Source organism: Chroicocephalus ridibundus, chromosome 3 (assembly GCF_963924245.1).
Source record: "Chroicocephalus ridibundus chromosome 3, bChrRid1.1, whole genome shotgun sequence".
Lineage (NCBI taxonomy): Eukaryota > Metazoa > Chordata > Aves > Charadriiformes > Laridae > Chroicocephalus > Chroicocephalus ridibundus.
The window spans coordinates 35,260,143-35,272,180 of NC_086286.1; the positions used below are offsets into that span (position 1 = coordinate 35,260,143).

General features: G+C 35.1%; 1 protein-coding gene across 1 annotated transcript in view; it reads right to left on the reverse strand.

Annotated features, from left to right (window-relative positions):
• The window catches only part of DNAH8 (dynein axonemal heavy chain 8), a 132,314-nt gene that overhangs the window by 25,637 nt on the left and 94,639 nt on the right, over positions 1-12,038 (reverse strand). Inside the window, exons 65-73 of the mRNA XM_063330984.1 lie at positions 11,353-11,520; positions 9,940-10,152; positions 8,412-8,549; positions 7,953-8,080; positions 6,723-6,894; positions 5,776-5,931; positions 3,493-3,648; positions 1,913-2,095; positions 281-386 (exon numbers count right to left, since the gene is read on the reverse strand). Of these exons, the coding sequence (XP_063187054.1) occupies positions 281-386; positions 1,913-2,095; positions 3,493-3,648; positions 5,776-5,931; positions 6,723-6,894; positions 7,953-8,080; positions 8,412-8,549; positions 9,940-10,152; positions 11,353-11,520 (1,420 nt within the window). The remainder of the gene's footprint in view (positions 1-280; positions 387-1,912; positions 2,096-3,492; positions 3,649-5,775; positions 5,932-6,722; positions 6,895-7,952; positions 8,081-8,411; positions 8,550-9,939; positions 10,153-11,352; positions 11,521-12,038) is intronic.

Here is a 12,038-nt window from a genome sequence, read left to right on the forward strand (position 1 = left end):
CATGTGAGGGGCAGAACACTCTCAAGAAATTGATTTGTTTCACAAAACTTTTTTAGGTGTTAAAAATACTTAGTGTCTTAGGGTTGTATATAGTGTCATGCTATAGTACCAAATCCCTCATACACTGATAAATCACTGCAATTCAAATTTCTACCATTGGATGACCTCTTTTTGTATCTCGGGTGGATAAATCAATTTCTGTATGGAAATATTCTATTGTGAATCAGCTTAATCTGCCTAATCTGCTTAATTCTGATTCTTTTATGCTTTGATACAGAACCTCTGGTTGCACTTAGTTTGTACAGAAGGTTGTCTTCCAGTTCTTTCATCTTCCTCTTATTAAAAGTTACATCTTCCATGAGTTTAATTCGTTCTGCCTCTAGTTCCTATTATTAAAAAAGAAGAAAACAGCATGACACTTTATGGACTGTACCTATGAGTCATACTTAAAATTCAGTTGCTGATTTTTCAAGTTCATGAAATATGCATTTAACTTTTTCAGGTATGTAAAATGTGTTTCTATAACAACCTTTTTTATAAGCGGTGTTTATTCAGTATCTTATCAATGAAGTATCTTATCAATACCAAATGCTTGTGCTTAATTTTCTGTGTCATACTGACAGCCATACATAGAATATCCTCTAAGTGTACTTTTGTTATTTGGAAATTTCTATACTGAATCTGAAAAAAAATTTAGAAAATGGCTGCTATCTTTTTTCCATTTGAGCATTTCTTCATGATAGAATCATAGAATCATCTAGGTTGGAAAAGACCTTTAAGATCATCAAGTCCAACCATTAACCTAGCACTGCCAAGTCCACCAATAAACCACATCCCTAAGAATCACATTTACATATCTCTTAAATACCTCCAGGGTTAGTGACTCAACCACTTCCCTGGGCAGCCTTTCCAATGCTTGACAACCCTTTCAGCAAAGAAATTTTTCCTAATATCCAATCTAAACCTCTCCTGGCACAACTTGAGGCCATTTCCTTTTGTACTTGGAACAGGAGATTGACACCCGCCTCGCTACAACCTCCTTTCAGGTAGCTGTAGAGAGGTGATAAGGTCTCCCCTCAGCCTCCTTTTCCAGGCTAAACAACCCCAGCTCCCTCAGCCGCTCCTCATACAACCTGTGCTCTAGACCCTTCACCAGCTTTGTTACCGTTCCTTGGACACAGTCCAGCAGCCCAATGTCCCTCCTGTAGTGAGGGGCCCAGAACTGAACACAGTATTCAAGGTGCAGCCTCCCCAGTACAGCAGGAGGATCACTTCCCTGGCCATGCTGGCCACACTATTCCTGATAAAAGCCAGGATGCTGTTGGCACCAGGATGCTCTTTCACCTGGGCACACTGCTGGCTCATATTCAGCCATCTGTCAACCAACACCTCCACATCCTTTTCTGCCTGGCAGCTTTCCAGCCACTCTTCTCCCAGTCTGTAGCGTTGCATGGAGTTGTTGTGACCCAAGTGCAGGACCCGGCATTTGGCCTTGTTGAACCTCATACCATTGGACTCGGCCCATCGATCCTGCCTGTCCACATCCTTTTTGTAGAGCATTTCTACCCTCAAGCAGATCAACAATCCCGTCCCACTTGGTGTCATCTGCAAACTTACTGAGGATGCACTCCATCCCCTTGTCCAGATCACTGATAAAGATACTAAACTGAACTGGCTCCAATACTGAGTCCTTGTGAATACCACTTGTGACCAGCCGCCAACTGTATTTAACTCCATTCACCACCACTCTCTGGACCTGGCCATCCAGCCAGGTTTTCACCGAGTGATGAGTATACCCATCCAATGAGCAGATAGTTTCTCCAGGAGAATGCTTTTTCTACATGCTAAAACCAGGTAAATTAAAAAAAAAAAAAATTAAGTACCCTATAGTTTGTGTGTACTGTTGGTTTACCTGTTTTTCAGTAAGAATTACTCTTCTCAGTAACTGATTCTCGAGTCCTTTCATTGTAACAGTAAAATCAATAATTGATGTTTTTGCATTGATTTCAGGAGTGAAAGCAGGATTAGGTAGCTTTGTAGTGATGTACAGTCTAAATGAACTCATAACATCTACTTCCTTATCACCAACTTTCACCTGTGGAGTAAGTTAGAATAGTATTAAGCAGAGCAAAAGGAGCTTTATTAGATTCAATAATATTGACCAGAAAAAAAATTTACATTATTTGAAATGTCAAAGAAAGGAAGTTTATTTCACAATTCAAATTTGTCATGAAAATAACAATCAAGGACCAAAAGTAGCATTCCCCTCCAGGTAAATATAGGGATTATTTCTGCTGTGGGTTCTAATTAATGGCTCCAGAACCATTTGATTTAGGTTTTTTGCTTCTAATCACACCTCACATGAAGACAGTAGAAACAACTGACCTTTGGAGAAATCATTGTTCTCTTGTGTTCAGGTAAAAAAAAGAAATTATTTCATCCAACAATGGAACATAAATTATTGGAAATTAATTCTACATATACTAAGACTAAGTGGATCTTAAAATTTTTTTTTTCCTAAAGGAACCACAAATTAATTCAGATTTTTCCACAGAATTTTTTACTAAGTTAAGATATTCCAAATCAGCAGTCTAACTTGAAAGCTGCGTGTGCACAAGGAAATCTGATGACTGTCTATGACCCTCCAAGGACACTTCAAATACCTGTCTTAAGAAGGAGTAGGACCAAACCACTCCCTTAAGCATATTGTTTGGTCTGACGTTCAAATTAAACTACTCCACAAAAATAGCAATCATTTTATTTTCATTATCATCAACAATCTGGTCTACCGTCTCTCTCATATCCCAGGCAGTTAATTAAGATTATTTGAGAAAAATACATATGGAAATATACAGCATGTGCAGGCATTTTATTTCAGGATGTTTGAAGGGAGGCTGTTTTTAAAATTTGGGAGTGATTTCTTTATCTAATGAAGGTCAGAAAGACTCATGATTTTTCAAGGTTGGTAATATACTTAATATTATTAATAAAACTTCATGCTTTCTGGCTTGTTCCATCAGAAAACAGTTCTATTCCAGATTAAAGATTCTGTAGTTGCTACAACCGGCGCTCCACACGAGGAAGAGTGAGATCTTATCTAGTCTATTCTATTCTTATTCTATTAATTCTTATAATAGTAATAATATAATTCTTATAATAATTCTTATTCTATTAATTCTGTTAAAGGATATAAAATTAAAGTGCTTGGAAATCAATAAAAAGTATTGTAAACATTCAATAGGATAAAGATAACTGGTTCCAGTTTGGAATCTTTAGTAGTAAGTTCAGTAGTTGAACTCAAATTTTAGACTCATGAACTTAATAGTCAGCAGAGGCTCTGTCTACTATATTTTATTAGTTCAGTTTGATTATTCACAGTACCCTGCTGAATACAGTGTTTACCTGATTCAGCAGAGGTTTGGAATAAAAGGGTAAAATATCATTCAGCACAAAGCTAACTACTTATTCAAGGTCATTTGTTTGATTACTAACCTTAAAAGAAGTTCCAGACTTCATGAAATTCTTTTCTAATATATTATCAAGGACTGGATCCAACTCTTCACCTATATCTTCAATCACAAGTGATCGTCCCAGTGAAAGACTATCTTCTAGGTGTGTACGGAAATACTTGTCATTCAAAGTTGTTACCTCAAAAAGTAAATTATAAATTGATATAAGAACAAAAACATTTCTTCAAAGTCTTACATAAAAACCACAGATGTAACTATGAAAATTTTTCATTGATTTTGTTAGTTGCATTTTAAAGAACTAATGAATGTTGCCCGTGCAGCTATTTATGCAAAAACCTCGTGCATACAATGAAAAATACCATAAAAAGGTGATTTAAAAGATTGGCTGTAATGGAATCCACAAAACTTCATTATGAATTTAATAATGTACTAAATAAAACTGGTACAGTTTATTGGGAGCTGAAGATGTCAGATATATTTTTGAAGTCAGAGATACCTAACTTTTAATTTTCTATTCTGTGTCCAAGGACTAGATTTTCTAATTTTAGCTTTGAAGTATTAAGAAATTCTTTCTGGAAACCTGAATTCAGTCTAACAGATGAACTGCATTTAGAGTATTATGAACTCCGATGTTTGAAATATCATGAAATGGTATTCATAATATCTGAAATCATTAACAGATGTGAATAAATAAATAAAGCACTAATTTTGTATTGCTTCCTAGATTCTGACTTTCAGAAAGTTCTCATATTATTTTCAAGATCTTCTCCACAGGTATCAAATAGGGACATTCTCCCGGAAAACAGCTTTGCAGAAAAGGACCTTGGGGTTCTGGTGGACAAGTTGAGCACGAGCCAGCGATCTGCCTTTGCAGCAAAGGCCAACAGCGTTCTGGCTACATTAGGAGAAAACATTACCAGCAGGCTGAAGAATGTGATACTTCCCCTCTGCTCAGTACTGGAGACACATATCTGTAGCCCTCTGTCTAGTTTTGGGTTCCCTAGTATAAGAGAGACACTGAAGTGAATCCAGCAAAGGATCATTAAGATTGTTAGGGGATTGGAGGACTTGACATATGAAGAACGCAAAGAGAGCTGGGATTATTTAGCCTCAAGAAGGCTCAAAAGGATATTTACCTATGTATATAACCACCTGGTAGGTGAGAATGAAGAACAGGGAGTCCAACTCCTCTTAGTGTCAACACAGTAACAGGACAAGGTGTAATGGGCACAAATTGAAATATAGGTAATTCCATTTAAACTGAGAAAAAAACTGAACATTTATTGTTAGGGTGGTTGAACACTAAAACAGGTTGCCCAAAGACGTGGTGAGGTATTCAAAACCTGACTGGACACGTCCTGGGCAACCTGCTTCAGTAGATCCTGCTCTGAGCAAGGAGGCTGGACTAGATCTTCAGAGATCCCCTCCAACCTCAGCTTTTCTGTGATTCTGACAGTTTGCTTTATTAATGATAAAATGATAAGCAAGAACTTCACATTCACTTTACTCCAAGACTTAAAATCTTCAAAATCTAGAGATCCTGAAACCCCCCAGATTTATTGAGATTCAGGAGGACATGTGAGATTTTGCAACATTCAGGTTAAGGGTTTTAAAATACATGTTCCTTTTCCATTCACAAATGTGAAAAATCCATTTGTGATGCAAACTACAGGTGACATGTCTTTATGTTATATTTCATGAGCAGATATTTAACCCTATTGGCTTAGGCTACAAAAGAGCTATTAAAATAGCAGTAACGTTAGGATAGACTGACTTGTCTTGGGTTTGGTTTCAACTTGTTGTCCTCAATTTACCTCTGTAGCAGTAACTTCATGTATGAATTCCATCTCAGGTTCTAAATTCTGGACTGCATCAGTTTTGTCTACATTTTCAAAGCTGTAAGTTATCCTGCCTTTGTCTGTAATCTTATAAATAGTCACCCACTTTAGTCTCATTAAATAATTTCATATTACACTCTTTTGCTATACTTTTTACCACTTTGCCCTCTGTATAGGGAATGTACTCACCAATTTTGAACACAAGGTTACCTCCTTCTCTTTCATACTTCTTGCTAGATTTCATAACAATATTTACTTACTATATAATCTTTTGTAAATCCTTGAATGGGATTTACAGCTCTTGTCAAGTATCCTGCTGATGCACCTACATCATTGTCAGTCTCCGCACAAGTTAAAGTTATCCCAGATATGTCTGTATGAGTTACAGCGACTCAAATGCAGACACACCCTAAAGCAATATTTGAAGAATGTAATAGAGCACATTATTCCGTTAAAACACTGCTCACCTGTAATTCATTTTCCTCTTCTTTCTTTTTAATCCATGATTTTCCCTGAGTTTGTGGGTCTACCAAAAGGGGGTATCTAGTTGCCTTAGTTACAATGATACCATTCTGAATTGAGAGATCATCTCCAGGCAGTCCTTGAAGATTCCACTCACTAATCTGAATAATAAGAAAGTAGTTCGGAATAAAATCTCACTGGAATTACCCTTCAGCTATGTTTGTTTGACGAAATAATGGGGACATCAAGCCAAAGGGGATGCATATCTGAACCTGCTGAAAAGTTATTAATGCAGATGGAAAAATATTTCCAGGATTTTATCTTTATGGATGTTTCTTACTACATAGAATGATAAAAAATATATTTTAAAAGTGTAAGAAAGTCAAAAGGAAGCTTGATAGACAAATTAAACATTGGGATCAATTAAGAGAAAACCATGCTAAGAGAGCTTTTGGGGCTTAATATTTACTGAAGAAATTTGGAAGATTCTGGCATTGTGCTCTGTTTGGTTTCTCATACATTCACATTGAATGAAAAGACTTTATGCATTCTTTTTTAAATGTTATCTTTGATATAAAATTTATTTTTGAAACCAGGCTCAGATAATATTGGCAGAACCAAAAGCTAACAACCAAACCCACTGTTTTAGTAGATATGTGATCTATAGCTGTGGTGATGGGTTCTCAAATAAGACACTTGGAAGTGCACTGCCTTATGGCAATTGTCTAATACTTCATTTGTTTACAAAATATAATTTGTTTATCTATCTAAACATTGCTTAGTACTCAGACGTTTAGCGGAAATTGCCAAGAACATCTGGAAACCCCAGGACTACACTGCACAGCAATATTCGGGATTATAGTTCTGTTCTAACCAAGCATAATGCTGGCTAACAGTCACAAAGTATGTTCATTAAAATAAAAATGAAACGGACTAAGCACCAAGAACTTACTGTTGGCTGATCTACCAACATAGAAATCAGGTTCAAGTTTTCAGAAAAAGGGATTTTATGGGCTCTCATCTCTGCTTCCCATAAATCTTTAAGCAAAATATTCCTGAAGTTTTGATTAAAAGGTCCACAGTATGAAAGAAAACCTGTGCAGAGCAGTACATCTCCCACAAGTCTAGAAAAGGAACACAATCACAATTAAAAGGTGATGTACAATTTCAATTTCTATTGATTTAGACAACCAGCTTTTGAAACATAAGATCATCTGTTCTGAGGACAATTTAAGGAGAGAACTGTTGCTCTTTCAGAACAACAGTTTCCTTGTGTTTCCAAAATATTTTTGTTGCAAAACTTAAGAGTAGTATGGTATGAAAACATTATCTTCAGCCCTACAAAGTAATAAAACCCCGATGACCATTATTCCATTTTTCATAACTGAAGCAAGGAATTAGTTTATTTCTTAAAAATATGCCTGCAATACAATATTTATCAAAAGATATAAAATTAATTCTCTTGGAATGAGCTAACCTCACCAGAAATGCACAATTTCTCCATAGGAAATCTATGGAAACAGAAGCATTCCACAGAAGCTGAGCCTAAACTTTCAGGCTCTTTACCTTTATCAACCATTTTGACAGGTTTCATGTTTTCTAGACAGCTAGGACCTCTGGCTCCTGAGCTGCTCAACATTTTGTCACTTGGAGAGCGGCACAATGGGGACTCCCAAGTTTCCAAGTTTCTCAGAATAAGACCTACTGTCCCACATGCGTTTCGACACACAGAACACAGACTATAGGACAAAGGTTACTGTCTGGTCTCTAGGCCTCCTTCTTTTGTTCAAATATGACATATCAAAAGGAATGCTTCTTTTCATATCCAGTATTAGGGCAGGAATCCTTCCATTTTCCTTCTCAGTGTCAGCCTTAGATCATCCCTAGGTGCAGTGTTAGGGGAGCAGGAGAGGCAGCTGTAATACAGGCACATAACTGTGCCTGAAATAATCCCTTTCGAAATAAATTCCAAAATCGGAGGTATTCTGAACTCAAATACAAGCACTCAGCACTCAGGTATTCACTTATGGGAGAAAAAGTCAAATTTCAGGATACTTCACTTACTTGTGTAACTATATTAAGATTTCCAGGAGGAAAACGAAATACAACCGTTGAAACTACTAAAATGTTTACTAATTCTTCAGGTTTTACACATTTTTTTTTCCGCTGATAAATTTGATACCTGTTAATCCGAGATTTAAATTCTTTACTTTGCTGAGTCCACCTAACTTTCTCTCCACTCAGTCCATCTATAAGCGCAGAGGCTGCTTGCATCTTTCTTCTGCACGTTTCTGCATCATTCAGTAAGTCCTAAAATTGAAAAAATGTGGTACTTAATTTAATAACAGAATGAAAAACTCTAAAGAGTTATTTTATATATTTTTGCATCCTCTTACATTTATTATGACCATTTTATTTATTTAAAACTCATTTTTGAGAACTCTAAGCGCTTCTATTGTCTAATATGTTCCTATTCACAGAAAGAAGGAAATATGAGAGAACATAGATTGAAATCTCTTCTTTTTATACCTGAACCTCATCCATGTCATTCAAGGTAGCAGGCCCTAAATGCGTGTATCAGTTCCTGATTACGTAACAGCATTGCATCCAAGCAGTTTTCATAATACTAAAATACTCTTACCATTTTCTCCTTCATTGCTGCATCAAACTTTGCCTGCACTTTATCCAGTTCAGCTTGCTTTTCATCTAATGCCTCCTGAGCCTTTGCTAATTCTGCATTCGCTATTTTCAGGTAGCCTTCCTGTTTTGCCAAGTTAGCCTGCAAAGAGAAGAAATATCAAATCATACAAGATTTGAATATATCTTGATGAATTATTTTAAGTCTGATTAGTTTTTATTCCTGAGACAATAATACATCAAAATTATTTACATAAATATTAAAATATTTAATTGGAAAACTATGTCACATGTATATTGCAGATATGATTTAGTTAAATATGACAATATTATGACAATATGACAATATATGACAATATAACAGATATGTTAGTTAAATAACAATGTAGTACTACTTAAGGTTCCTACTATATATTGTCAACATTTTGTCTTTTAATAAAATTTACATTTAAAGAAACTGGTTAAGGAAATAAGGTTTATGATCTGTGCATATTCATTAGCTTAGAAGAACAATCACTCAATTGTCTTGCTTGATTATATGCTTTATTATTTCTTTTTTATTTGTACATTTTGCAGCGATCAGTGATCACAACAACAGGAAATTGGTCCTTTATTGGCTAACAGTATAGCTTTTACCCACCAGAAAAAACATGGCCCTAAAACAGTGAGTCTTCCCATTCCTCCTAAACTGATATTTATGCTGAACACAGGAAATCCATTATAATTTTTATGAATCATCCACTTGCAGTTGCTTTTCTAAATAACACTTCTATCAGTGACAAAAAATGTGGAAAAGATTTGGAATCACCATTCACGTGTTTTTTCCTTTTACTTTTTTCTTTGCTTTTTATTTTTTTTTTGTAAACTGTGCTACATGTAGGGATTAAATACTTGTTTTAGAATCCAAAACGCACAATCACTGCATTTGAGTTTCTATATGGTCTTTACCTCTGATAAAAACTTTCATTCAAATGTTCACAAACATCAAAAAGAACACCCCCACTAAAGTAAAAATTACTCTTACAAATGCTTTACTCAGTTTGGTTCCCACTACTGCAACATATCTCCTTTATTGATGTGAGCTTTGAATCTCTTCAGAATGGGCAAGGTATCAGTCTTCCACTCCAAGTTATCGTGTGAAAGCAAAAAAGGTAAAATAGCTGCAAACCAATGTTTGCAGGACTCTTTATAAAAAGAGAAGGAATGAAGATTCTCTCCCAGTACAAATTTTTGAAACAATTATAAAGTAATTCTAACATAATAAAAACAAAGACTGAAAAAAACTTTCACTGTACACAGTAAACCAGAGCACATAAATTTAATGTAGGCTAATTTTTTGCTCTGTGTTCTGTCTAGAATCAAGAAGAGGATATGAGGTTTTTTCTGCTCTTATTGTCCTTAGCCAATAAAGTCTACAGGCAATTATGTCTGAATAGATTTATCTAAATATATTTTTTAAATCCTACTGCTATTAAAGTAAACGAACTTAAATTACATGGAAATCAAACACAAAGCAAGAGATGATGTATTACCTTAAGAGGTAAGACTTCTCTGTTAATACCATAGAATATTGCCATGGCTTGCGTCCAAGAGAGGAGTCCTGCCACATTACCACACACCTTTTTACCATGCTCCAGTGTGTAGTCTTCCATGCTAAAGTAAGGCTGGAGTAGTTCTACTGTCTCTTCATTTATTGTATCCTTAGGAAACTGCTGTAGACTCTGCAAGAATGGGCCACTCATAAGCTGCAAAAAACAACACAGGATATTTATAAGCTATTTACACACTTAACATTCAAAAGCTTGTTCATAGGAGAGTATGTTAAAAAAGTGTTCCTAAATTTTTTTTGTAAAAAGAGGTAGTTGATACAGTTAATATTATAAGTGGGCTATTCAATTGTAACTTGTCCCACATGCCTTTAATTATTTTATAGTTTCAACCAGTTACACTCCAGTAACTAGGCTTGCAAGTTTTTGATGTACTTTCCATCTTCTGTATTCCTGTGTTGCCATTTAAGAAGCGGCATTTCATAAAATAAAAAAAAGAAAAAAAAAGAAAAAAAAGAACCAAGATAAAGCCTCACAGATGTATTTGTAACTTATCTAAAGAATGACAAAAAAGCCTGCTTATGGGCTTATGCATTTGTGAAATGTGATCTAAATTCTGCTGGGAAAGAAAAAAAAATCACTTTTTTCTAACAACCGTTTAACATGTTAAAGGCAACTCATGGCATAACTGCTTATCCCATTTCACTATGTTGGCAGAAAATAAAAGGTTTTGATGATTACTTAATTTCTGGAAAAGCTTAAATAAAAAGAAAGAGCTCTATTCATATGCAAAATATGTACTTTCTCTTCATTTGGATAACAAAAAAAAGTTGAGGCAATCATATTGGCAAATTAATAGTGGTATAATAGAATTTAAAGAATGGCAGGAGAAGGCACGGAAATAAAAGAAGATCAAAGTCCAGTGAGGAAGAGATGGCTGGCTAATCAAGGAATTTGGGCCAGGAATACTGAAATGCAGAATGCGAAAACCTATCTCTTAGTCAGTCAAATAATCTTTCAAACAACCAAGGAGCCTGGAACGATCCGAAAAGGCAGTTTAAATGTGAACATGGAAGTTCCCAAGGAGAAAGGGATTTTCCAGAATGCCTTTATCTGATATATGGTTAAACATGATTGGTATCATTTATTTATTTGCTACCAGGTCATATGCCAGAAACAGGACAAGGAAAACTAAAGCTCCTGCTGCAAAAGTTTCTGAGCAATTAACCTACTACTTACTACCAAATAAACCCTATTTATATACTATGCCTATCTTAAAACCATATGTTTGCTTTTTTACAAAATTCTGTCCTGTTTTGAGTAAACAGCATCATAAAATCTCTGATATTCAAACTGCTATTTCTGATATTTAAGAAACACTGTTTGAAAACTACTTACTTTTAATGATTCTCCCCATGATGGCTTGCAGCAAGGCTTTTCTGGATCCATAGTAACTGGATCTACTGGCTTTTGGAATAGTAGCAAACAACAGTCCATGATCCTCATAATTAGGTGAGGAGGTTTTGCAAGTTTTCTAACAGTAGCGATATCCACTGGTTTGATGGTCTATTTGAAGAAAAAAGTAACAATGCTGTATCAATACCATTATTCTATTTTCCCATTCAATATCTTGATTTTAATGTTTGTTTGTCATACTTCTCTCTGAGGCAAGTTTGTACTAAGTACATAAAAAGAAAAAAAAGAGTAACTGGGCTTACTTTAATAAATTTCATAGTTTCATGAAACTTAATAATTTTCCTGGTGCTAAAGACATCACTCAAAACTTAAATACCTGGAACAGCAGTATTTTTTTAACTTGTCAGTCTAAGTGACTGAAGAAAAAGCATATTGTAAAATTGTATAGGACTTAATTAAAAGCAGTTTCCTTGGTAAAATAGTGTTTTGGGTTTTTAAGGATTAAGTGTCATCATTTATTCCGAAATGGATTTTGTTATTTTTGTTGGGTGTTAAGTTATTATAGGTATGAGATACCTCTTTTCTACTTCATTTTCTCATAGCATCATTGACGCTTTGCTTAGTTCAATAACTAATACGATAATAATACGTGATTGTGAACTTCAAAA